This window comes from Neospora caninum, chromosome VIII (assembly GCF_000208865.1).
Source record: "Neospora caninum Liverpool complete genome, chromosome VIII".
Taxonomy (NCBI): Eukaryota; Apicomplexa; class Conoidasida; order Eucoccidiorida; family Sarcocystidae; genus Neospora; species Neospora caninum.
The window spans coordinates 3,304,311-3,330,731 of record NC_018395.1 but is presented as its reverse complement, the minus strand read 5'-3'; the positions used below and the strand labels follow the sequence as shown (position 1 = coordinate 3,330,731).

At 55.7% G+C, this 26,421-nt stretch overlaps 3 protein-coding genes and 1 non-coding gene across 4 annotated transcripts; 1 reads left to right on the top strand and 3 right to left on the bottom strand.

Moving 5' to 3' along the window:
• Positions 1–659: 659 nt before the first annotated feature.
• Positions 660–5,065, bottom strand: NCLIV_034220 (putative tyrosyl-tRNA synthetase; the record flags this gene model as incomplete). The annotated part of the gene is made up of 4 exons (XM_003883618.1): positions 660–1,595; positions 1,973–2,069; positions 2,478–4,190; positions 4,965–5,065. The coding sequence occupies 4 exons, from the start codon at positions 5,063–5,065 to the stop codon at positions 660–662; spliced, it is 2,847 nt and encodes a 948-aa protein (XP_003883667.1).
• Positions 5,066–8,510: 3,445 nt separating this feature from the next.
• On the bottom strand, positions 8,511–8,583 carry NCLIV_t140019. The gene has a single exon. It is a non-coding gene; the product is annotated as a tRNA-Arg (tRNA).
• Positions 8,584–8,923: 340 nt separating this feature from the next.
• On the bottom strand, positions 8,924–13,380 carry NCLIV_034210 (conserved hypothetical protein; the record flags this gene model as incomplete). The annotated part of the gene is made up of 6 exons (XM_003883617.1): positions 8,924–9,153; positions 9,562–9,737; positions 10,064–10,219; positions 10,314–10,419; positions 11,039–11,169; positions 13,349–13,380. 6 exons carry the CDS (start codon positions 13,378–13,380, stop codon positions 8,924–8,926), a joined length of 831 nt encoding a protein of 276 aa, XP_003883666.1.
• A 3,601-nt stretch (positions 13,381–16,981) lies between these two features.
• On the top strand, positions 16,982–25,716 carry NCLIV_034200 (putative sufB/sufD domain-containing protein; the record flags this gene model as incomplete). Its single annotated transcript, XM_003883616.1, has 9 exons — positions 16,982–17,890; positions 18,657–18,990; positions 19,879–20,837; positions 21,194–22,255; positions 22,888–23,004; positions 23,841–23,988; positions 24,383–24,531; positions 24,674–24,775; positions 25,576–25,716. The coding sequence occupies 9 exons, from the start codon at positions 16,982–16,984 to the stop codon at positions 25,714–25,716; spliced, it is 3,921 nt and encodes a 1,306-aa protein (XP_003883665.1).
• Positions 25,717–26,421: the final 705 nt, after the last annotated feature.

Below are 26,421 nucleotides of genomic sequence, written 5' to 3'. Positions count from 1 at the left end.
CGGCTTACACCGTTCAGTCGGGAGGACTGTCCTGAACGAAACGAGCGATCTGCGACGGAGAGCGCGACGGCAGAGGTATGCTCAGTTGCAACAAAACGGGAAGTGTAAAAGCGTCTTCGCAAGTGTTTGCAGTATTCTCGCCGACGGCGAGATTCCCGGCGCCGCACTCGGGAGCCCCGAGAGCCGTAAAAAGACGAAGCGATTCGCAGGCGTTTGTCCAAAGACGCATTTGTGTTCCGGTCTCTCGACTCATCGAAAAAGGGGCCGTTCCAGCAAGGCTGGAGAGAAGTGTTGAGGAAAGCCGAGCCGTGGTAGATACAGCGAGCGTATCGAAAAACGGGGAGAACACAGTCCCTAAAAGAAGCCAAAGGGAGCCGCAGTTGGCTGTCCATTTCCAAACACCAAAGAGGCCGGGACCCTTTCAGAACGCTCGAGCGAAAACGTCAGTCTACGAACTCAACGATATTGGCAACAGCACAAATTCGTGTATACACAAAAGTGCATTCAGTACGCATACTTTGACGCACCAACCGTATTCCCACGCACACGAATCCACGAAACCTTTACACATATTTATACAAATATGCGTGCATAGAAATATGCGTATATGTGAGTGGAACGGCAGGCCGTTTCGTTAACCGAATCTTGGACGTCTGGGGTTACTCGACGACGATGAGATGCTCATCGCGCTTTGCTTCCGGCCAGTCTGCTTCATCAATCAAATGGAGGACTGCGAATCCTTTCCTCCCCACAGAGATCGCGCACTGATGTACGCTGCGCGTCCTTCTTCCCGCCTTCAGTGGTTCTCCGTTCGCTCTCTCGTCGTTTCTCTTTCCGTCTCCTTCAAGACGTGGATCCCCTGTTCCTCCCCCCGCATCTTGCGCCCCCGTCTTCTCCGTCTGCTCCGTTCCTAGTGCCTCTCCTTCACCTTCGCTGTGCCTCTCGTCCTTCTCGCGGATCGCCGCGTGTGTCTGTACACCCGGCTCGGACGGGCTCTGCACGGCGACTTCCTCGAAGTCAGCGAGCGCCAGCGCGACCTCTCCATCTGCCTGAAGTTTCTTGCCGTTGATCCTCACAGTTCCCTGAGCAATGAGTCGCCTGGCTGCCGCTCGCGAGCGGCAGAGACAGAGACGCGAGAGAAGGAGAGAGAGAAAGGGTCGCCGCGGCTGCGGCGACGCTTGCGTCCGGCCTTCGTCCGCACCCCGGCCAGACGCGAAAGTTGCCCCAATCGCGACGTCTGCATCGCCCTCGCCCGCGCCGTTTCCCAGCGAACCTGAGTCGCGACACTCCGCAGGAGAGCGCACAGGGCTGGCGGAACCTTCAGCGTTGCCCGCCGCCGCGCGTGCTGCTCCTAGCCAGGACCGCCTCAGAAAGTGCGTCGGCGGCAGAGCGCCTGAAACCTCGACGGTCTCCGCGGTTTCGTTTTCGCCTGCTTCCGACTCGGATCCTGCATATTCTGGAGGGCGCAGAGGGAGCGCCGGCGCCGAGGCGAACGCGAAGGAGCTCTGTTGCCGTCCGGCTGTCACGACGGCTCGGACGGCCCGCGTGATACTCGAGCCGTGGACGAGGGTGGTCACGTGGTCGGCCAGCACTTCCTGCGAGCACGCGCGGGATGGAAGCGAGAGAAATACACGCAGAAGGCTAGAAATGCCTCGAAACAGGGTGCGGCCCCTCTCGGAGCAACACATCGTGCGAGATATGCGAACCGTTTACCTCCATGCAGTTTCCATAGCCCCACCCTTTCGATGGACTGCGCTGCGGCTGCCTTTCCCCTCCTCCGGATCTGGAACGCTATCTCGCCAGCTCTGGATTAGCGAGCGTCACCGCCCCCGTTTTACCGCGCAGCATCACGCTCTCGCCGCGCTTTCACGCTGCCTTCCTTTCGGTCCTCGCTCGTGCGTGGGAGTTTGAGATCGACTTCGGGCCCGAGGTCGGACGTGTGCGATGCCTAGGATGTCCTCGCTGCTCGTACCTTCAAGTAGTTGAGGCCGCGCTCACCGCAGTGCCGCGTGTCTTCCTCTAGCGCGTCGATCTCCGGAACGGACAGCAGCGTGAACCAGCGGAGCAGTCTGCGGCATTGAGACAGCGGGAACAGGGACCGGAGCCGGAAGGCACAGAAATGCATGCGCGGGGGCAAGCACAGAGAGAGTGGGGTCAACCCCTCACGCAGCAAAAAGGCAGCCAGAGACTCACTCGAGCCGCGAGACGAGACACAGAGGCAGGCGCCCACACACCACAGTGACGAGCGTTGGGATGCAGTGGAAGAGAGCGGAACGAGAGGGAAGAAGACTTCGCACGCTCAGCAAAAACAAAACGAGAAAGAGGAGGCACACGCGCGACTGAAGGCAGAGCAGGAAGCGAAACCCCGACCCGAGACGCGCCAGGTCGAGTTCCGGTTCTTCGAGCCGTGTCCTCAGTCTCCCAAACGCGTCTGGACCCGTCAAACCCTCCAGCGAACCTGATCCCTTGTCTCTCACCTTCGCACATCTCCGTCGTCGACATTTCGCCAGTGCTGCCAGAATTCGACGGGCGGCGTCAAGTCTTTTCTTAGCCAGACGGTCTTTCCTCCAGGGCTCTTGGGCAGCGTCGAATGTCCCCTTCGGCTCTCGTCTACGCGCCCGCCTTCCCCCTCGTCTCCCCGTCTAAAGGCGCTGTCGGTCCCCGTGCGCGTCCCTGTCCCTCCTGGGCTGCCACTCTTGCCCATCTTCACGCCGCTTCGGTGTAGGAGCAGAGGCGTGGTGATCCCGAAGAGTCGCGCGTTGTCTCTTCGTCGGGCGAGCTCGAGACCCGTGGCGATGTTGCCCCACTGGTCCCCCCCCCCCACCTGGCCGACGACGCCGAGGCGCCGCCGCAGAAAGCTCCAATCCACCGCCTGCAGTACCGAGTACGCGAGAGAGGCGAACGAGAAGTTCGCTTTGCTCGCGGCCTTCTGGGGCTGCGCGCCTGCGTCGCCCGACCGTGTGGGCGTGTTTCGGGCAGGGAGACAGGGCCCGAGTGTCTCCTCCACGCTCGAGCGGGAGAGGAGTCGCGGCAGAGACAGGTACGCGCCGAACTCAGTCAAGAAGTCGAGCGAGGACAAGCCGCCGAGCCATGCGCGGTTTTCCACAATCGTCGCCGGCGGCGGCTTGGCAGTTGCGGGAGAAGCAGGCAGAGGAAAGCCGCCGCTCGGATCCGAGACGTCGAGATTGAAAATGGAGGTCAGTTGCCGCGCAATCGCCGCGCGGTTCTCGTCAATCTTCGCCGTCTTGTTTGCATCCAAACAGAACGCGTGGCGGGAAAAGTCGCGGGCCGCCAACTCGCCACGGCCTTCCTCACCTGAGCGACATCCGGCCTCTGCGTCCACGTCTTGCAGGACGGAGTCCAACAGCGACGGCTGCGACCGCAGTGTCCGGCTCGAGCGCGCAGAGAGAGACGAGGAAAAGACAGTTCGCGGCTTCACGAAGTTGTGCTGGAACTTGCCTGTTGGATCCCCGACGAGCGTCGTTGCGGTGCCGAGGAGAATGACCGGTCGCACCAACTGGAGGCACTGCAGCCGCCTGAGGAGAAGAAGCGGGAGAAGGTGACCGATGTGGAGACTTCTGCCTGTCAAGTCGATTCCCAGGTAGAACGAGAGAGGCTGGTCGCAGCTGGCGTCTTCGCCGTCTCTTCCTGCAGTGGCATCTTGGCTGTTATGTTCTTCTCCAGCTGCGCAGCTCCTCTTTGCCGCTTTCAGAGACGCTTGGTCGCATGCGTCAGACACAGACGGCAGCCGCGCGCGGAGACAGGCAGAGGCATGCGTTTCGCCGGTTCCAGGGTTGCCGGGAGTTCGTGGCGCATGCGCGCGAGCAGGTTCCTCACTTTGTCTTTTGTCGGTTTCGCGTGCGACTACCGCGCCAGTCCACGCCACCAGAAGGCGGTCAAGACGCGCGAGAGCGTTTCCGTGAGCGATCACGCCGCGCGCAAAAGCGTCGACGAGGAAGGGGGAGGCGAAAGCGTGTTCGTCCCACGGCCTGTTCTCGCCTGAGTCCTCGCCAACTTCCTCGCCGGGCTCCAGAGACAGCGGAAAAGCAGGGGCAGAGAGCGCGAGGCGCGCCGGAAAGCGCGGAGAGGACGCAGAAGACGGCGAGAGAGGAAAAGACGGCGAAGATAATCGGGAGGGAAAGACAGCAGGCGAGAAGCCTGGACGCGAGGCTCGGGTTTTGGGCCGTCGACTGCAGGCAGAGGTCTCAGAGGAGACAGAGAGGAAAGAGAACGCCCGAGAAGACGCAGGCGAAGAACAAGAAAGCGTGTGCGTTGGGATCTGGCGTCTCTGGGGAATGCGCGAGGAAGACGGGAAGACGGCGGGAGACGGGGCGAAAGACAGAAACGAGCCCGCCAAGAGGGAGTGTCTCGTTTGGTGGGAAGGGCCGAGCTTGGATGCACGCGTCCGTCTTTTGGTGAGAGGAGAGACAGAAGAATGGAAGGGAAGGGAAGGAAGGATGGCAGCAGGCGACAGGGAGAGCGGACGGACACGCTGGTCGCATGCAGCGTTTGTCTGCTGGGTGGAAGAAGACGCACACGAGGCGACGAGGCGGAGAGACACACAGACCCTCGGAACAGACGCAGTCCAGGGTTGGAGTTCGGAGGTGAGGGGTGGTTTGCGCGTGAGCGAAGAAGACGCAAAAAAGGGAGAACGGGAGAGAGAGTGGCAGCAGTGCGGGGCAGAGGCAACCCGAGGCCTGGCAGCGCTCTGGAGAGAATTAGGCGAGGAAGCAGAGCAGGACGACGAAGACGGAGACGAAGACGGAGACGGAAGAGAAGACGGAGATGGCAGACAGGAGGCCGTAACCTGGGAAGCAGGCAGAGACGGGCGGATCCCCTCGAACGGTCTGAAGGACAGAGAAGGCTTCGAAAAAGAAAAGGGAGAAGGAGGGCATGTGGCTATGGCGGTGACCAGATACCCAGGGCTGTGAAGACAGATGAGAAGGGATACAAAAAAGGCGCACCGGTTTGGGAGCTTCGACCGGGACACTGAGACAGAGAGGGGGAGACACAGAGAAAGGCGGCAGACACGAGCATCCATCTCGGCGAGAATCGCGGCATGCATTTTTGTGAAAGGCGCGGCTCGAAGCGGTCGAAACCTACAGGTGTTTCCCAGTGCGCGCGCACAGCGGCAGAGAAGGTTGGGACGGAGGAAACCGCCTCGACGCGAAGAAACAAGGAGAAGACATCACGGCCAACAAGAAGACGAAAAGGCAACGCAAGACAAGACTATGGAGAGAGACAGAAGAGACATCTGGACGACGAGATAAGCGGAGACGCTGCGAGGGAGACGGGCATGGACTCGGAATCGAACTGGCGGCAGTAGGAAAGGATGCAGCGCACTGAACATAGGGGACACACGCTGTTTTCAGAAGAAATGAAGAAGGACATTGGAGGGGAAAGATTGGAGGTCGTGAAGGGAGAGAAGAAAAGGGGGGAGGACGAATGCGGAAGCTGCGAGCGGCGTCCAGATCAGAGCGGGTACGGCAGGACACTGCATGCAACGAAAAGCGATAAGGAAAACAATGGAAGGCATCCAGGCCACTCTTCCGTTCAATAGAACTTTCCCGACAACACCTGCCACAGTATGGGTCATTCACTGTCGCGGAACGGAGGGGTTTTCTGGAACGCCCAGAAAACTCGGGGTTTTCCCCGGGTCTTTGCCAGTCTACGGATCCAGATGTGGCATGCAGCGATGTCGCGTGTCCAGCTTTTCCACAAGACACACACGCCCCGAAACGCAGCCGTCTCGTGAGGCCTCATCAGAGGCGCATGTCTCTCTCTGGATGCGTCAAAGGTACTTCACAGTTCTCAATTCCAGGTTGTTTTCGCAGGCGATCGGCTGGAGAGTCTGAGCAGATGCCCGCAACGCTTCCAAGCGGCGGAAAAAGCCGGCTGGGAGTCACAGCTGTGGCGGGATTGACCGATTTGAGTTCATGTTCTTCTGTAACTGAAGCAGGAAACGTATAGGACTAGGTTTAGGAGAAAGCGAAAAGCGAGGGTGACGGGAATCGTGGAGAGGATGCCACCTATAAAACATGAACCAGTAGGAGTCATCGTCCCGGTCGACAGAAGAAAGATGCAATGGGAGTGGCGCCAGGGTTTGTAATGGATCTAGCAAGCAGGCATTGTTGTAGCAACACGATAAGCCGACAGGCTTCCAGAGTAAAGAGTTGTGCTGGGAGTAACTGAGCCAGAGGCAGACGCCTTAGGGATTCCTCCGTTCACCGGGCGTTCGTTCACGAACTCGGAAAAAGGCCGTCCAAAATGCTGTCTCTCCATGAAAAACGATTGGAACAACTCAGTTTTCTATTTGGTCGCTGGCGCGATTCCCTCGTCTGATGTCGTTCACTGCTGCCCGAAAGCGGCAGTGAACAAATAATTTCACCCTTTTCTATCTCCTGCCCATCACCGTTACATTCGCATCAAAACCCAACACTCGACGGGGGTTCTGGATCCTTGGCAAAAGCATACACCGCAAAGGGAGCTAAGGGGCGACGTTTTTCTCAAAACCAATCGAAATCGAAAGTTGCCGACTGTCGATTCCTTCGGTATCACCCGGCTCTTTTCCCGATTTTAGCGTTGAGAGTGAAAGATTGTAGCTCCCGAGGAAATAAGAGAACAGCAGCCGTTTTCCGGGCACGTGAAATTCAAAGGCGTTCCAGGGAGAACCAGTATGCTCACTTCTCGCGTGTTCGAGTGATCCCATACAGTTTTCAAGATGGAGAGCTGTAGGCTCCGCGGTACAGCCGCAGTCTGAAAGCGAGCGGCTCGGAACTCACTTTTGCAAACGAACAGCTTGAAAGCAGTGATCGATACGTGGATGCAAGACGGGAAAAAGAACTCACCAACCATATTTGAGTCAGCAAGAACAGGAAAACCAAGTTGCTAATCCTCTGTTTCAGCACATGGCATAATCGCTGCGCTTTCGGTGGAATGCATACTCCTCAGAGCGACTGGTCTCAAGTTCTGCACTAGGCCGGTGCAATTTTCGTCATAAATCCTTCTTCATCGGTTCTAGGCGTTGAGATACAGTCCGTTTAATCTCTGAGCGCGAACAGGAAAAATGCATCCTGCGTCTTTCCCTTGCTCTACTTCTGGACGGACCACAGCGACAGTCCGCCACTCCCTTCTTGGACGTTACTCGGGCCTGGCTGCGCGAGTAAACAGAAACTCTATCCCGCTCAGTCCAAGACAAGAAGATACGAGTGATTATGCCTCGATTCGGGAAGTGCTAAGTGAATCGGATGGTCGATTGCCTGGATTCCCTCTCCGACAATTCTTCCTTGACGCCCTCTTCCGTCTTCGCCGCACACCTGCAGTACTCTGAAGGACAACACAAGAGAACACTTGAGGCTGCCTGAATAGCAGCAATGCTCGGTGGCTGAAAGACCGTCATACAGTTGTCGTTCCGCGCACTGGCAAGGAGGAAGGTTTCCATCGTGGCAGGTTTTGAACGTCTCGCCGCACATTCCCTTTTGCGTTAGTGTATCACGACGCAGCCAATAACAGAATTGAGCTCTCAAGACTTCCCTCTTCTAGAATCGTCCTGTGTTACTAGATGGATACAAGTTTCTCGTATTTCAACGCCGTGACTGTTTATCATGAGATCGAATCTTAAGGTGCCCCCCGATTTCGTGTGGCTATGGGGAAGGTCTGTCGAAATGTCTGGACATATGAGCGCATTTCATTCCGAATATCCACTTTTTGTGACTTGCCTTCTAATGAGGGAGAGGAGTTCCAAGCGTCCTATTGCCGTACTCTCTACTCCCACGAACAGAAGCCCCCCCTCTGCCGTAACATTCACTGCCGCTCGTAGGATGTGCCCAATCTGTTCGGCCGCCTTCGACATCGGCAGAGAGAACACCGGGGGCATGTCCAGCATTACAACATCAAACTTTTCTATGCCTGAGCTTCGTGCGACTGCAACAGCTTTTGCTGTCCTTTCATCTGAAGCAGGTTCTCGAGTGCATCCTGGCACGGACGGGGGACCGCCCGAAAAAGCGGCAGCAGAGGTACACGCAGAACCAGCCCGCGAGACTCCAGCAAAACGAGATGGTGTTGCCACTACGCTGTCTGCATTGAACTGAAGAAGAAAAGGAAGAATGCCAGACTGAACGTGTACTACGCGATCTGCGAAGTTGTTCGCATCTATATTCTGCAGGCCAAGCTCTACAGCGGCAGCCGACGGGTGTACGCAGACTACCGTAGAGGCCCCGTGTGTGGCGGCTTGAATTCCAAACGCGCCTCCGTGAGAAAACATATCTGAAAGGAACAACAGGAAAAACAACCAACAAGGCGGCTGTGAGCGTGATGTTGGTACCGTCTCAGTGGAGCATGCAGACCAGTGTGTTCTGGGCGGGCAGTGTGATAGGGACCGTGCGACGACGGAACGCGTGTAGGGAGCAACGACGTAGAACAAGACGATATCTACGTCTCGAAATTCAAATGAGAAACGCTGGAATCACTAAAACCGTTTTCTGCCACACGGCGAAAGCCGCCTCGAGGTATGACGACGATGGGACTCGAACCCACAACCTTCTGATCCGAAGTCAGACGCCCTATCCATTGGGCCACGTCGCCGGCGCTTCAATGTAGGAAACTGCTCCAAAAGACCTTGATTATTGGGGGGGGGGGCGGTGGCCCTTTTGTAGCTTTCATAATTACGGCGAGCGTCCTTCCCAAAGCATCTGAGACGTCAGCCGTTATCTCCTCGACATCCCCTTCATATATTGTTGGGATAAAATGCATGTGCAGATGCACATGCACGTACGATTGCATTCGTGTACCAACGTGCCGTCATTCGCGTGTTTCGATTCTGGTGTGAGACGCTACGTTCGATCATTTGCTTTTTTTCTGTTCAGTTTGCAACGGCACCTGCCTCCTACACATTTTCTCATCTGTGCACAGCGACTGATGTTACTCAACTACGTCTCTCGCGTTTGGATTGACGCAACGCTTGTTCCTGCGGCGCAGCCGCCGTCTCTTTTTCTCCCCCTTGCTGACCAAGAACGGATCGCCGGCGGCAGAGAGGGGCGAGCATCTCGCGCGTGGGGCGTTGCTGGAAATTCCACCCTGTTCTGTCTCCTTCCAGGAGATCGACCAGAAAAGTGCTCCCATTCTCAAAAACTTCGACAGGGGTGTCTCGGTAGCCTGCACCATCACGAACCAAGCAGAATCGAAAATTCCGGGTGCACTCCAACAACACAGCGAGATGTATGGAGGGGCAGAGAGTAGCCTAGAGCAGCCGGCGTGGTGGGACAAATCTTCAACTGTCAGTCTGACCTGTCTGTGCCCCGGTGCACTTTCTTAGTCTTGTCGTGGTAGCGCTTACATGTGTACGCAAATACATATTCCCGTACAGACACACATGCTTTCGTACACGTGCAAATACGAATAGCTGATCATAGTCCTAATCCGGCATAGCTGGGAGCAGACGGAGGCGGCCAGATCACGCCCGTCAGCTCAACCAGCAGACTGCCTCGACCTTGCGAAAATCCGAAAACACTAGGTGCGGATATCGCCGTACAAGGGCTTAGAAGGAAGCATGGAGACGCGTACCTGAAAGGAAGGATTTCGTCAAGGGGAGTTTTTCGAGCCGCCTCAAGGGCGAATCATTCCGAAGGAGCAACGTTGTCAGCTCCGCTTCGAAGACGTCTTCAATGACCGACTGGAGGACCGGGAGGAAGTCGTCCAGGCCCGCAGCATTCAGCTGAAGGACAAAATGCGGGCCGTACCTATGTCACAAGGCAACCAGCACGGAAAACGACAAGTTCCACTGAACAATGGCGTGCAAAAAACACCTCAAAACGCGGCTGGTTCGAGAACGGTCTCCCAGGGCAGCAGCGCTGCTGTGTGCGACAAAGTCCATTAGATGGTGGATAGTGGACACAAAAAAGCGGTGGACAACCATCGACCAAATGGGAAACAGAAAACGTCGCGGTGCCTCGGCTGTACGTACACCTGCTCCACGCGCTGCGGGCGTTTTTCTCGGTCCCGTGCCACGTCTGCTCACAGAGAGCGCTCGCGATTCCGATCTTTTCGGCAGAGATTCAGGACTGACCTATCGAGAACAATGCCTGGGAGGTCGTCGCCTTCTCCGTTGCACACGCGATAGAAAGGATGCGTGAAGTGCCGCCGCCGGAGGTCCGCTGCCCGCCGGAGCTGGAGCGCGAGAAATCCTGCGTCGATCCGCTGGAAGCGATCTCGACAAAAGACCCTGAGGAAAAACGACAGCGAGCACCCGCGAAAAGAACTGACCACAAGAAGTCTCGACGAAACAGCAAGACGGGTGAAAACAGTTTTCACCGTACCTGGCTGCAACAGTGGAGTCCGCATTGTAGAGCGCCACGCCGAGAGAATCGCCCCCGCCCTCGGCAGCAATTTCAACGAAACACGGCGCATGCACGTCGAGCTCGCCTGAGCGAAAACGCAGTGGAAACAAACCAAAGGTCAAAACGCCGCGAAGGCGGACGGAAAGACGGCACACACGCGAGTTACAGTGCCCAGTATATCGGAACTGTCCGAACACTTTGTGACAGTCTGAGGCGCACGCGCCACAGTGAACAGATCCTCGAAACCAACTTAGACATGTTACTACCTCCGACGCTGAAATGGACTCCAGAGAGGTGACTGAAACACAACCACGTTCTCTGAAACAGCTGTATACCACCACGTTTTAGACCGCGTCAGACACAACCCAGCGGTCGCCGGCGGCCAGTCAATGATTCTCGAGAGGAGTCGCACATCTATCTTTTCTTCGTTAGAGTACATCACATGATGGCTGTTGACATTGGAAATGATACAAGCGTGCGTTTCTTGGACATATTAACCGGTTACACACAACTACACGCCTATATAATATATAGATTTGAAATTTATACATGTAAATGCAGGTGCACGTACATGTAAGTCAACGTCACATGGTACTGAACCGCTAAATCAAGAGCGCGACTGTCAAAGGTCGAGGATGGGTGAAACGCCGGCGCGCGGCACAGCCTTTGCAATCCCTGCCTGTCCCTGATCCCTTCCATTTTACCTCCGTTGAGCACGTCGCTTCGGAAAATCCATGGACGGCCTCTCTGCAGGTGCGAGGCGACTGAGGCCTTCACGCGCAGATGGGGGCGTTTTGCTGGCACATCCTTGAGAAGAAAAGACGAGGCACTCGCGCTGGGGCGCCGAGAAGACGAAAAGAACCCGACCGTCAGAGGAAACAGAGAATGCCCTTGTGCGCCAGTCGGCTGGGTAGCGAGACCATCGGCAGCAGAGACAGCCGAGCGCCTTGGCCTGGGGACGGGAAGCGGGCGGAAAGGGGGGACAGAGGGGGGGACATTTGCGCGTGAGAGAGAGGGAAGGAGACAGGGCGAAACGGACCGGTCTTTGCTTCGTAAAGGGAAAGAAAACGGAGCAGAGGCGGGGGTCTGCCGAAGCGCAGAGAAGGACTGGGACGGGACCGAAGGAAGAGAGTAAGAAAGCGCTCTTGTCCAGCAGCGAGAGAAGCGCGAAGAATGGACAGCGAGGAAAGACGGTTTTCTCAAGTGAGACGCGAAAAACGGAGATGACGAAGGCTCAGAACGCAGTGGCGGGAAAGAACCAGCTGCGGAAGACGAGGGAACGGGCTCGCGAGGGCAAGGGAGAACAGCGCGAGACGGGTGTCGGCTGCGGGAGAGAATGAAATCGCCTCCTGGGGAAGGAGAAGGTGCTGCAGCTGAGTGGACGAGCAGAGACGGCGATGCACCAGAGGAAGAAGAAGCAAATGACGCGGCGAGAGGTTTAAAGGGCGAGGAAGAGAAAAGGGGGGGGGACAAGCAAAAGGACGGGGCAGAAGGAGGCAGAGTTGGACAGGTCGCGTTCCTAAGGCCGCTCAAGGCCCGACAGGCCTTGAGCGGCCGCCGAAAGAGCGAGGAAAGAGCGTTCATGACTTGTCTCAGCGTCGGAGGAGACGGGGCAAGAACGGGAAACTTTTGCCGGGAGAAAGAGAGGAAACGAAGGCAACGCACTCAGCAGACACGGGATACCGGAACAGGAAGGGACAAAACACCAACAGAAAGAGGAAGAGGACGAAACGGGGGGAGACAGCGACTAGACGGAGAGAAAGGAGACACAGGAGACACCCTGGAGAAGGCAGGGAGACCGGCCGGTGCTTGAGGCCAGAGAGAGCAGGAAGCAATTGAGGAAGGCAAGTTAAAAATCTAGCAAGAAAAACAGCCCCAGATTCGAGCCAGTAAAAATTGCTCTTTGTTTCGGCACGTCTCACTCTCTTGCTTTTTGCTCTCCTCTTTCTCAGGGCTGTCTTCGTCGTCCGTTATTGCATGCAGCTGGTACGCCGCAGAGGATCAGTTTCCGGGTCCCCCCGGTGGCGGAGAGGTTCCGCCTATCGATTCTCCTCAGGCGGCCGAAAGAACAGAATTCCTTCGCCATCTGTGCCTCTTCTTTTTTCAAGCGGCTCGCCTTCCTCTCCTTCTAGGTCGCTATACAGCCTGCACAGGCTGGCCATCGCTGGGACTCGGAGAGTGCATGCAAAAAATCCCGTGCATGCGGCGGAGTCCAGCCTGGCACATGCGCCTGGCGCGTCTCTCGTCTTTGACAGGAACCACCGTTGCATCGTGCACCGACTTCCTTCCCTGTGTCTCCGTCTCCCTTCTTGAGCTCTCTCGATTCTTGCCGCACTTCTCCACCTTGCCTTTCCCTGTTCTGTAGCCCTCTGCTGTCGCGCTTCGCTCTCTGTGCTTTCTCTGCTCGCTCCGGGGCCGTAGTCGCCTCTCTCACGCACGGCTGCCTGTCTTGACAGACCCCGTCCGCATTGTCAGCCTCAGGCGAAAGCGTCCAGTTGGAAACGAATGGGACGACGCTTCTTCTCTCCCCTGTCACGGTCGTTTCCTCTTTCTCCCGTTCTCTCCAAATGCCGGCGCGACACTGGCTGCTGCATATCTGCACACTTCTCGCGTCGGCGACCTTCCCTTTCGCTCCTCCCATTCTCTTGGTAAGTCTTCTCACGCTTCTTTGGATCCTCTTTTCTCTCTCGAATTTCCTCGCATCCCGCTCTCCCTGTTTTTCTCTTCCCTCCACTTTGATTTCGTTCTCGCATCCTCGCGCCTCTCCCCGTCACATTCGGGGCCTTCCCTGCTTTTTCGTGCCGTCGCGTCTCCCTCTTTCCTTCATCGTTTTCTTCTTTTCTGTCTTTTTTTAGTGTCCTTTCGTTTTCGTGCTCGTCCTCGCACTCTCATTCTCATCGCACACCTTCTCCTCCCTAATCTGCTGAGTCTCCCCGTCGTCTCCTTTTGCTCAGGCGTATTCCTCGTACTCTCACACGTGTTTTCCTCCGCGTAAACCTTCTAACCCTACGTACCTTGTTCTTGTCCCTAATTGCTCCATATTCATTTCCTTCTACGCTCCGAGTCCTCCCCGTTCATGTGTCTCTTCCTCGCGTCCCCGCCGCGCGCGGCCTCGAGGCGCCTCGGGCTCTCGGCTCAGCGTCCTCGTGGTGTCCGCTTGTGAGGAAAAAAACGAGCAAATAAACCCAAGCATGGGAAGGCACGCGCCGAAAAGGCTCCCTCTCTCTTCCCTGCGACTGCGGACGGAGGCGAGAGAAATCGCACAACTCCCCGCTGCGCACACAGGAGGAGGCCTCGGTGGATTGCGCCCGTCGTGGACGAGGACACCACACCATCCTGGAGAGACGAGGAAGAAGACAAGCAGACGGAGAGCCTCCCGGGCCTCCACCTCCTTTTCGCGATCTTTACCCTCTTCGCGTTCATCCTCACATCTTCAGGACACAACCCCCGTTCGTCCACCAGTGCCTTCCCCCCAACATGCACCGTCTCAGTCATTGTCGTCTCCTTGCTTCTACTCTTATCTTCCTTTCTCTGCATTTCTCCCTCAAACTCCCTCTCCAACTTCCACTCAAACTTCCCCCCCAGCTTCCCCTCCAACTCCCTCTCCAATTCCCTCCCCAACTTCCTCTCAAACTCCCTCTCCAACGTCCTCTCAAACTCCCCCCCCAGCTTCCCCTGCATCTTCTGGATCTGTGTGTTGCTTGACGCCGTTGCCACGCGAGTCGGCGTCTCTCTCGGGGCTCTTTCTCCACCGCCCACTCGAGCGCGCCTTCCACGAAAGCAGAGAGAGTGCGCTTTTTCTTTCGCTTCCGAGCAGAGGGATTTCTGCCGGTCCTCCGAGGATTCGTGCGACGCCGAAAAACGCAAAACACAGGCGCGCCCCACGCCGGAGAGCCGCCCTGTCTCGCGTTCGCGCTCCGCCTCTCTGTGAGCGTCAGAGGCTCATGCGCTCTTCGCGCTTTCCGTCTTTTCGTTCGCGGTCGACCTCGAGACCCGAATCTGAATCAATGGCCGTTTTGAACCGTTCGCGGAAAGCGTCGCCTCTCTCGTCTCTGCGAGCATCTGTCGCCTCGCAGGAAGGCGCGTGTGCGCCTCCTTCCTCGTCTCCCTCGAGATGCGCGGCTTCGTGTCGCACTTCGCTCCGTGGCTTGGCTGCTGAACATTCGACGCTTTCCATCACACCTGCTCGGAATGCCTTCCTAGAAACAGGGACCGCCCGTTCCGCCTCAGCTTCTTCCCCTCCTCCTTGCCGTCGCTCGCCCCGTTCTTCTCGTCCTTTGTCTCCGTCGCCTGCGCTCGCGGATTCGTCCTCGCTGTGTGCTTCCCGCCGAGCCTCGCCTTCTCGCGCGTCGCCGTCACCCCAACGCTCAGTGCACTTTGTCTCTTCTTCCGCTTCTCCTGCCTCGTGTTCTCCGACCTGCGCTCCACCGTCCTCGGCCTCAGCCCCTACCTCTCCGCTGTCTTCTCCAGATTCTCTCCATATGGCTTCGAATCCACCTGTTTCACCCCTCAGGCGCCGTCCAACTTCTCCTTCACCCTCGTCCCATGTCGTTTCTTCGTCCCTGCGTTCTGCGCCGTGTTCGGCGTCTCGCCCTTCGCCTCCTCTGGCGTCTACGGCGCCGGCATCTTCCGCTCTCGCCAAGTCTTCTCGCAGTCGTTCTTGTTCTCCACGTTTCAAAGAGTGCACTCGCTCTTATCCCCGGCGCCCGATGCTTCTGTTCTTCTCGCTCATTGGCCACCTTTTGCCTCTCAGGCCCGCGCGGCTGTGTCGCCTTAGATTGGCGATCTCGTCCATTCTCTTCCTCGTTCCTCTCTCTGTGTTTCTCGTTGCCGCTCCTCCCCCTTCTGCAGCTGCGCTCGCGTCTGTACACCGCAACACCCGCGGGGATGTGCACAGATCCGCCTCGCATGACCCGTCTTTTCTGTCCAAGTCACATTCACAAGTGTGTCGCGGTCGGCGGAACATACTCATCTGGCCGTTCTGCGATCGCGTTTCCGACTCTGGCGCCTCTGCACCTGCTCCGCTCGCGTCCTGTCTCGTGTCTTGCTCGCCGCTCTGTTCTCCCGCGCCGTCGGCTTCTCCCCCCTCTGAAACGCTTCACTCCGTGTCGAAGATCCCCTTTGGGGAACGAGTCAAAACGCGCGCCGTCTCATCTCGTTATCCCCCGCTGTTCCGCGCGCTGAAACCTCGGTCTCCTTGCGCTGCCGCGCGACGGCTGGTCCACATTTCCGCTTCTCTCGGCTTCCTTTCCGCCGCTCTAAAGACGCCGGAAGCTCCCGTTGCCGGCGCCCCCACTCTGCGCTGCGGCGGGGTGTATGTACACCACAGGCTGTGCGCGGCGAAACAAGATCTGCTCAGAGCGTGCGCCCCGCCAGTCGACGGCGCGGAAAGGAAACTTGGAATTCCAAAACCAGGGGACTGTCGAGGACAGCCGAACGCACCGGTGCTGCCGACTAGACGGAACAGCGCTTCTGGGTTCGCGTCCCTTTCCTCCACCTTATCTGCTCAGGTCTCGCCCTTCCACGTCTCATCGGTCTCTGCTCCCGATTCGACTTCGTCTCTCTTTGCGAATTACAAAGACAAAGGCCAAGACGGAAGGGCGCAGACTGGCGAAGCCGAGACGGTGAGCGAACGAACAGTCCGGCACTGCGAGGTAATAGTGTGCTCGACACCCGAGGCATCCCCCTGGTGCACATGCGCATACACACCGATATCCGTTATCCATACATGCAGACTTGTGGATGTGTCTGTTCACCTGTGTGCATGTTCGTCTTCCTAGTGTCCAATGTGTATGTATATATGTAGGTAGGTGCGCGTGCGGATGAGTATCGTAGTCGTAGACGTATCAGGTGACGGAAGGGCCATCCCACAAGTTCTCTGGCATACAGATCCCTTATTTTACAGCTCAACCCGTTCACAAATATGAAAGCATTTGACTGCCACTGCATCCACAAATAAACCGAATTATGTGGGTATGCATGGATATATATACATAAATATATATCTATATATATACATATATATACACACAAATATACATATATATATATATATATATATATATATATATATATGCGTGTATGTGCATGCTTATCCGTCGTTAGCGACAGTTATTGTTCATGATGCACCTCCACTCCGTGGCATGCGAGCCGGCATATTCATATATATATATATATATATATATATATATATATATGCGTCGGCATATATATATATATATATATATATATGTTTGTCGATGTGTATCTGTGTATCTTGGTAAATACATGTACTTGGAGGTCCGCCTGTAGGCCGGGGCGATCCCTCTATCCCGGGGGGATCACCTCTCGGTCTCCGTCTTCTTGGTTCCTTCTAGCAGACGTGTTGCTTCCCCCCCGGCCCGTTACCCCCTAGAATTTAGAGTTGCAGATCTTTCTCTCTCTCGTTGTCTCTCGCCTACTCTCTCTCTCGCTTCCTTTTTCCTTCGCTTCCTCTTTCCCTCTGTTGCTTTCTCTCGCTTTCTCCTCCTCTCTCTCTTTCGCTTTCGTTCTCAACCTGTGTCTCTGGGGCAGCTGCTTTGTTGGGTGGCGGCCTGGCCGGGCGAAGAAAACGGTTCCTGTTGTGTCCTCCGTACGTCACTCCTTCGTCGTCCCTCCGGTTAACTTCGATGTGTCTGGGGTCCGTGCAGGGCGCCGGCGTGAGCGTGGAGAGCCTGCAGGTGTTTGCCTCTCTCTTCCAGCCCCGCAGTGGACGTGCAGGCGAAAGCGGCGAAGCGTCTCAAGGAGCGAACCGGCAACCCCCACACGCAGGAACCACCCTGAACCCCCATTCCGGGAACACACATCCCCCTGTTTCTCCCTCTTCTCCCGCTTCGCCTTCCTCACCGGATGCGTTTCCGTTTCCGCCTTACTCGCCTGCTTCGGGGGACACGCCTGAGCAGTATCTGTTGCGGGGCCGTTGGTCTCGGCCGCCGCCTCTGTTGGACGATCCCACGTCTCTCATTCCGCGAAACGCCTCGACGCCTTTTCCTGCTCTCAGTCCCTTTCGCGTCAGCGAGGAGGTGCGGGCGCGCACGGAGCCGAACGTGCTGGACACTCTGACGCCGTGGAAGCGCATCATCGCGGACAAGTTCGTGAGGACTGCGACGGACACCTTCGTCCCGAAGTCGCCGGATTTCTCCACGCACAAACTCGGCCAAGCCGCCGCCGTCGAGGCCGCAACCGCCGCCACGGATCTCCCGCTCGTTCGGGAAGCAGTCGAAAGAGCGGTCATGGCTGCAGAGAAGAGACGCGAGAAGCTAAGACGAGAAGAAGGGGAAGACGAGCGGGGGGACCGGGCGACAACGCGAGAGACAGCCGGTCCGGAAGAAGACGCAGTCCGAGAAGAGAGGATGCGGAGACGGGTGCGGAGCGAGACAGAGCGACACATGAAGAATTTACTCGGAGGAGGAACGCAAGTGGACTTTGACGAAGAATTCCACTTCAACGAATCCTGGTTGGCCGAGGGGTACGAGGACATCAGCGCCGAACCGCGGTTCGTACCGCCCGACTGGACAGACGTTCCCCGACCTTGCAGGGTGAGGCTTCCCAGCCAGAAACCCAAAGACGCCGACTGCCCAGCACACGCACGACCTCGAGGCAAAACTGGCTGTTTACACCGGAACGTCAACATGCATGCAAGGAAGTGGACTGATTTCTGCTAGCCTACCAACTTGGCTGCATATATATATATATATATATATATATATATATATATGGGCATATGTGTGTATACCGATGGGTACGCGGCGTCGCGCCTTGCCAGCATGTGAATGTTGCAGTCTCAACTCGGACCGCACGTGGTACTGTATGCTCCGCCAGAGCTTTGCTCTCCAGTCTATCCTCCGTTCTGTTCACCCGATCCACGTGCCGACCAGGTGTGCGCTCCCGGCTCTCGACTGCTCCGTGTCTACACAGTTGGGACTGCTCGTGTGTCCTCGTTCGTCGACATTCCAGTGGGCGTACGCGTCGCCTGCCGCGCGTTCGCGTGTTTTGCACACGAAACTGGGACGCATGCGACTTTTTCGAGGTGTGGACCCTCGCGCCTGCTTGCGTGTGTCTGTCTTTCTCTCTGTCGCTCGTTCGCGCTCTTTCTCTCTCTCCCCTTCGCTCCTTCCCTCTTTCTCCTTTTTCTCTCTGTCTCTCCTTCTATCCCCCCGTCTCTCTTTCTCTCGCTTTTTCTCTCCTCTTTCTGTCTCGCAGTCTGACCTCCTTCTCGCTTTCTTGCCTTCCGCCTGGTGTCCTCTGTAGCCCAGTCTGACCGCTAGGGTTCGTTGCAGCGACTCCTTTCTGTGTTTCGTGCAGAACTCGACAGCCATCACGACGCTGACGGCGTCCCATTTGACGAAACCTATCATCGACACAGCCGACCCCAGTCAGCGCAACAAACTGCGGATTCAGTATTTTTCCCCCAAGGAGAAGAAGCGGCAGGCCTTCTGGAAGTCCCTGCTGGCCGTGGGCCGAGAGAGCACCCACACGCGCCTGGCGGCAGCGCACGCGTGGCTCACGGAACTCCACGAACAGCAACAGGAAGAGGCGTACAAGAACCGACGCCAGATAGCGGAGCTCAATGTTTTGAGGGAGAGACGGCGGCGCGAAAAACAAAGGAAAATCGAACAAGCTGGTGGAATATACAGGCGTAAGTGTGATACCCTGGCACTACGCCCAGACACAACGATCCAGTCGTTTTTTCAGCTCCCCTCCCCTATAGTTCTTCATATAATATATAAACATATATATATATATATATATATATAGAGAGAGAGAGAGAGAGAGGTAGTGGCAAATGTTCTAGGAGGGTATCGTCCAAATATGTATATATATGTAGGGATGCATGTTGATGTACACACATGGACAGCTCGAAATGCGGTTCCTGAGGAGTCTTTTGTCGCGTGTCTTTTCATGTGTGCGTGGTCGTCTGCGTAACGCGGGTAGGCGTCGGAGACGGCGACGCCGGGATGCTAAATATATAAAAAAGGCAGCGTCGCAGTGTACCTGAGGAATGCATGAGGAACCGCATTTCGTGTGTGAAATGTCCCCTGTATATAACACGATGTGAAGGTGAATCAAGCTGTTCAGTCGAATCCCCTTTTTTAGACGTGAGAAAAGACTTGAGTTGTACAAACGTTGTCATTAGCGCACAGTAGCGCTTTCGCGTGTCGATCCTTTGTCCCTTCGATCACACTGCGCCCCGCTTGTTCCCTTCCGTCTTTTTGTCTCGCTTCACTTTCCCTTTTGCTTGCCCTGAGTTTCGTCCTTTTCGGCGCCGCCTCGACGGATACTCAGCTTCGCCCGGCGTCCCCCTTTCCTTTCCACCTTCGCTTGGTCTGTCTGTACACTCCGAACGTCGTATTGGCTGTGGGGATGTGTCTCGACTTTCGCTCGGCCGAGCAAACCCCCCTCAAAAGCGTGGAAGGTCCCAGCCGAAGCGGCCCACTGTGTGTCTCGTCGCCACATGGTGTGAAAGAAAGCGGGAAACGAGGGATGCAAACAGCCATGGGAGCCTTCGTTTGGTCGCTGCATGCAGCCCCGCAACCGCCGCCGTATCCACTCCCCCTCCACTACCTCTACGTGAATCACCGGCTGTACAATGCGTTCAAACTGATGAACGTGGTCGGCTGGGAGGCGTGCCTCGATCTACCGACGCCACATTCCCGCCTCGAGGCGTTTCGCCACGAACACAACCTCCGGTCCTTCTATCTGTTGCCTGTCGACGACCGCGTGAGTCTCACCGCCGGCATCGAACGCGAAGGAGGCTCCAGAAAACTGGGGGAGGCGGACTGTGGGGCTGCGCCGAGGCCGCCACCCACGGTCGCCCAAACCCCTGACCGCACGTGCCGTTCTTCCCCAACATACAATGTCGTTTTCCCGTCCCCCCGGTCCCCCCCTGTTGTCGCTTCCTCTTCGTCTTCTGCGTCTTCCTCTGTTTCGCCTGCGTCGTCACTCGTGCTGCCTTCGCGCCTGGGCGAGTTCTTGCTTTCGGGCATGGACGCCGTTCTGGTGCTCCGCGACGGCGTCATCGATCCGCACTTGAGTCTGAATTTGGAGAAGTTCGGAGGCGTCGAGGGGGGAGAAGAAGAAGTCGAGGGAGCCGGGCTGCTCGAGCGCGGCTCTCGCAGGCCGGCGCCAGACAAAGACGACGAAGCGGCGAATCCGGCGAGTGCCGGAAACACGACGAAAGGCGAAGCGTCCAGCGGCGGGTGCTGTGGGGGGGCAGCGAAGCAGTCGGGTGTACAGACACCGACCGAAGACGCGCAGGAAGCGGAGGAGCCTTGCGCGTCCCACGACTCGCACAGCGGCGAGCACCACGGCCAAGGCGACACGTCAGACGAGAACGCCGAGGGCGAAGAAGAGGAAGCCTACGTCGGCAGCTTCTTCAACATCCGACACCCTGGCGTTCGGAGCGCAATGGCCCAGGAACTGCAATTCGTCCCCGAGTACTCCAACTACTGGAGAACAAACACTCAACCTTTCCACAGGGGACAGGTCAGCATGCAGTCCTGTCGAGGTGAACATGTCACATATCGACATCCACAAGCAGGATATACATATGTATATATATATATATATATATATATATATATATATGGATATAGATTCAAATAGCTCTACTCGTAGGTGCCGGCTCGATAGCTGTACCTATGTTGTAGAGATGTCCTCCCTATTACACCTATATATATATATATATATATATATATATATTACTATGCCTGCATTTGTTTCTCGTTCTCGATCGGTTTATGTGGTGTGGATGTACGTGACGTTAGTCGTTTGAGGTGGTGAGGATGCTTGTGAAGTCGGCGTGCCGAGGCTTGTCTTTCCGCGTGTGTGTGTGTCTGTAGATTGGCAAGACGAGTCGCAAGTACGACAGCGATTTTGCGATCTACGACTACCGGAAACTGGACTTTGGAATGGCCAAGTTCTCTGCGCTGAATCTCGCGAGCATGCAAGACGCCGCATGCATCGTTGTCGGCGATGACCCGCGATACGACTCGGAAGAGCGCGAGAAAGTCAACGAAGAGAAACGCGCGCGCGGCATGGCGATGGTCGACGCACTCATGGGCAGTTCTGACAAAGACAAGAGGCGATCAGAGGACGCGCGCGACCGGCCGCTAGGCACCCCTGGTGGTGCCGAACCAGCAGGGACGAAAGCGACTGAGAACCACACCGAAGCAACCGCAGGACAGGTTGCGCATTCTAAGGACGTCGACGCGGCAGCCAAGCGTAACGTGGAGACTGAGACCGAGCGAGGAGGCGCGGCGAGCGACGCGTCAGAGACGAGGCGAGGCGACTCCGTCGCGCCTCCGGGAGGGCACGTCGACGACGCGGGAAAGAAAGACAAAATGACGCTTGAGTCGCTTATTGACGCCATCGAAGAGAGTCAGGAGACACGGGCAGAGACCGCCAAAGCCGGGCCAGGAACCGACGCCAGTGGCGCGACTCGGAAGGAAATGAAATTCCAAGTTTTGCACCTTGTTACTTCAGATGACCTTGATCTCGTCCCCTATCTTCGTCCCCACAACTCGCTCTTCGCTCACCCCGAGTCGTCTCCGGGCATTTCGCCAGCTGCGCCTTCTTCCAACGCGACCTCTGCTTCCCCATCTTCTCCTGCCTTGCCTTCTTCTCTTCCGTCGCTTCCCTCTGTGCCTCCTGCACATCCGCTGATCAACCCTAGGCTTGTCGTGCATGTCGGGAAGGGCGTGAACTGCACGCTTCACCAAACGTTCCTTTCGCTCTCGGATCTGCTGCCGGAGGAAGACCAAAAGAGGCTGGCTGCGGCGCGCGAGCGCCAGGAGAAGGCCCGACCGGCCTATATGCGAGGACGCGGCAGAGGCGGATTCGTCAACTCCAACACTCGCATTGTCCTGGAACCGGACGCGGAGATGCACCACATCTATGACCAGGTAAGGCCTCCGAGAAAGCCAAAGTTCCGAAACGGCGGTCGCCCAAAAACGCAGATCCCAGTCGGACTTCAGAGGCTCTCCTCTGCATGCGCGTGTGAAAAATGAGCATGAGCTCTCTCTGTACGCGGCGCCGAGTGAACGCGACAGTCGCACAGAGACACAAGACCGGCAAATCCCTCCCTTTCCAAGCGGTGGCAAACGCACGCACGTCGAGAGGGCTGCAGATCTGATGAATCCTGGACTTGCTTCAATGCATGCATATATATATATATATATATATATATATATATATATATATAAATACGTATGTATAGGTACATGTATTTTTTCATGGGTCTGCTTTTTTTCCAAGGGTGCTTATGAAGATGAACGTTCGGCCTTAGGCAAAGGAGAGTGGAAATGCAGATGCGCTCCGTTCTCTCGAATTGTCTCTAACGCCGATTTGCTGGTAGATGGCGACGCATAGAGATGGCTGTTTGTGCGTGCATCCATGGTGGAGCCTTTGGGGGAGAGACAGAGAACGCTCCAGCCCGGACAGTCAACGCCCCTTTCCAGGCCCGCGGACGGCAGGCTCACTTCGCGTCTGTCGGCTGAATCTCCTCGCGGTGCGTTCCTCCGGCGTTTGCATGCAGGAACAGGCCGTCGACTCTTGGCACCTGGAGAATCTCAGCGTGCAAATGCACAAGAATAGCACCTACGTTCTGCGCCATGTTGATCTCGGCGCTCACGCGGCTCGCTTCAATCTCCAGGTGCGTCCTCGGAAACACATCCCCAAATTCCAAACGAAAACAGATGCATGCAGTGTTCGACACGCATTGGCTACCCACACCCACATACGAGCGTCCATCTCCCTCTCTCGCTATGTATATATATATATATATATATATATGTATATATATATATATGTATATATATATATATGTATATATATATATATATGTATATATATGTATATATATATATGTATGTATATATATATATATACATACATATATATAGGTTGGTAGGAAGGGGTGTGTGTTTTATGCAGGATATACGGTAGTCCGGATAGTTGGCATCATGGGGAGTGGCCTGCATGTGTTTTCGAGCGCATAGAGCAGAGCTGACGGCGAGGCTAGATCCGAGGAAAAGACGCGAAGGCGCAAGACGCTTGACACGCATCTAGGGCGGGATGTAGAGAGCCGTCAACTTAGAAATACCCGGGACAAAACGCAGAAGAGGCTGCGCCAGACGCATGCGCTCCGGGGCGACCGTGAGCGGGGGACGCGTTTTCTGTCAGCGCGCCGCGGAGTTCTCGTGTGACCAGTCGTGAAATGGAAATAAGGCTTCTGTCGCTTTGTGCGTAGCCAATATTTCCGTTGCAGTATACATATATATATATATATATATATATATATATATACATATATATATATATATATATATATATATATATATATATGTATGCGCGTACGTATATCCACAGTGTGACCCCGGCGTCTTCCTGCTTCATCGTTCGTCTTCGTCTGTGAGGAGACGTAGCCTGCAGTCTCTCCTCCGTCGCGTTCGGTCCCATGTTCCTTCGCTTCCTTTTGGCTGCTCGCAGGTTGAAGGCGCAGAGTCCAGTCACCACACCTCGCTGGGGCTCGCCGTGTTGAACGGCAGGCAAGAGCACGGAAAGTACGAAATGTTTCACCACCTCAAGCCGCGGGGCGAGACGTCGCAGACGATGAAATCCTTGATCGGCGGAAAGGGTAAGTGGCGAGGCAACTGACCGATTCAAGCTTCGCTGGGCCTCCAGTCCATGCCCCAGAGAGGCGGGAGCCGAGCGACCGGGGCGATGGCCCAGCCGGCGCTGGAGGGAACGAGGCGAAACACAGGAGCCGCGACGGCCTCGCGCTTCTTTTGCGGATGACGCAGACCGTCCACTGGGACAACACACGACACCGCGGAGACGCGGAAAAAGGGCCAGGGGCAAGACGGGAGACGGACGCGGCGCAGATGGGTGGCGGACGAGGTGACGGTAGCGGTAGGGAGACCAGGAGAGGCGGAACGAGCGTCTGCTTCGCGCGATCTTCCTGTCCACTTTGGTGCACTCCGGCCGGTTGCTAGGAGCTTTATTTTGCGTCTCTTCGCGTTTGTTCTTAGCTCGCGCCGTGTGGCGAGGCCGGATTCGCATCGAACGGGAAGGCACGGGAACGTCGGCAGAGTCTCTGAATCGTGTCGTCCTGCTCGACGACGGGTCGCGCTGCGTGGCGATCCCGACCCTGGAAATTATTCCCGACGACGTTGTCAAAGTGAGCGAACCCTGCACGCGGGTCGTTTAGGGTTGCACAGCTGTGGCGTCTGCCAGAGTGCTGGGGTGTCTTGCTGAAAACACCTTTCCGTTCTTCTCGGGAGGCGAGGCGAATGGCGGCTTTCTGCTTGTCGCGTGCGCAGGCCAACCATGGAGCTATGATTCGCGACCTCGACGTCGAGCCGCTCTTCTTTCTCATGTCGCGAGGCATAGACGAGCTCGAAGCAAGAAAAATGCTCATGAAGGTAAGGCCTCGCCCCTCGGGCTTTTCCTTCACAACCCGTGGGTCATAAGCGAATCACTGCTCTCCATATCGCGCCGGCGATCGGTGCCCGCGGTGTACGTGTAAAGAGCTAGACGCGCGGAGATACAGATATCGACCGCGGAATGTCCCAAGTCGCCTCTTTTTATAGACCCCTGAAGGATTCCTCGACTGCGTTTCTCCTAAAAAATCTGTAAATATATTGGTCTCATTATCTATGTATATATATATATATATATATATATATGTGTTGATTCATTCATATATACATATATTTATATATATATATATATATGTATATATGTATCCTTTTTTCGGTACATGTATGCTGGCATGTAATATGCAAACATGAGTGGACCGATGTTGAGGCGCAGTGCCTGTGGCGCCTGCTTCGGTGTATTTTTGGGAGAAGAGCGGCGTCGATGCATGCACTGTGCGTCCTCGCTTGGCTTTCTGTTACCATTGTTTAACTTTCACGTCGTTTCTCTCGCAGGCTGGTCCCAGCTCCCACGTCGCGACTCGTTTCCCTCCGGTTCTCTGTCCACTTTTTCGTGTGTTCACCTCGAGTTCGCTGGAAGCGGTTGTTTGCCTTTTCTCTCAAGCTCTCTTTGTGTGCAACTGCATGACGCCACATGCACCCCTCGTTCTGTGTTTCTACACATGCATGTATAACTCTCACCCTTCGAATCCATTCGGATATGTATACGCATGCACATGTCTATGTGCGTGAGGATTATGGAGGTATCCACCCGAGCGGCAAAAAGTGCCTCTTTTTCTTCTCAGGCGTACGCAGAAGATGTGATTTCCCCCGTGCAAGATGAGAACCTCCGTCAGCGTGTCTTCAAAAAGATTCTCTCCATGGCTCCGAAGAAGAAAAAGAAACTGATTCGCCATCATATGTTCAAGGGAGGCGAACATGCGTAGCTTGGGGCCGCCGTCAATCCCGGCACCGACCGCCTACACCACCTCCCATGCGAAGGCGAATCTGAAAGGAACGTCACTATTCGAAGACTCATATACGCACTGACGCATTTATCCTTTCTGCGTTCTGGAGAACCGTTTTTGGTAGCTTCGCCTTTTCACTCTCGACGCAAAACCAAACTTTACAGCCAGGCGGACGCAATTCTCGGAATTTGCCCGTTCCAACGAAGCTGCGCAAGTCGCCGGCGCACGCCGAGAACATATACGCATATATGCAGTTTATACCTTTACGCTTTCTATACGATGGGTGGGACACCTTGTAGTCCCCAACCTTGTCATTGCAGGTCTGTATGCCTCTACATAAGCATATATCTACATGTTTGTATATACTTGTACGTATTTGTATATGCTTGTACATATATATATATATATATATATATATATTTGTATATGAATATATATATATATATATATATATATATACGTGATCTCCCTGTTGCGTCAGTGCAAGTGGTGGAGTAAAATGGAAAACTGGAAAGCGGCATGACTGGCCGCTGTTGCGTCTCTCCTATGCTCTTTCCCATGGAAAAAAAAATGTAGCTTTTCTTGTCGCGATCAAAAGCGGCTAAACAACCTGGTTCCCCGTCACTACGATCCACAATCTAGTTCCTCTTCTTTAGCGGCCACATTTACATATATGCCAAACTA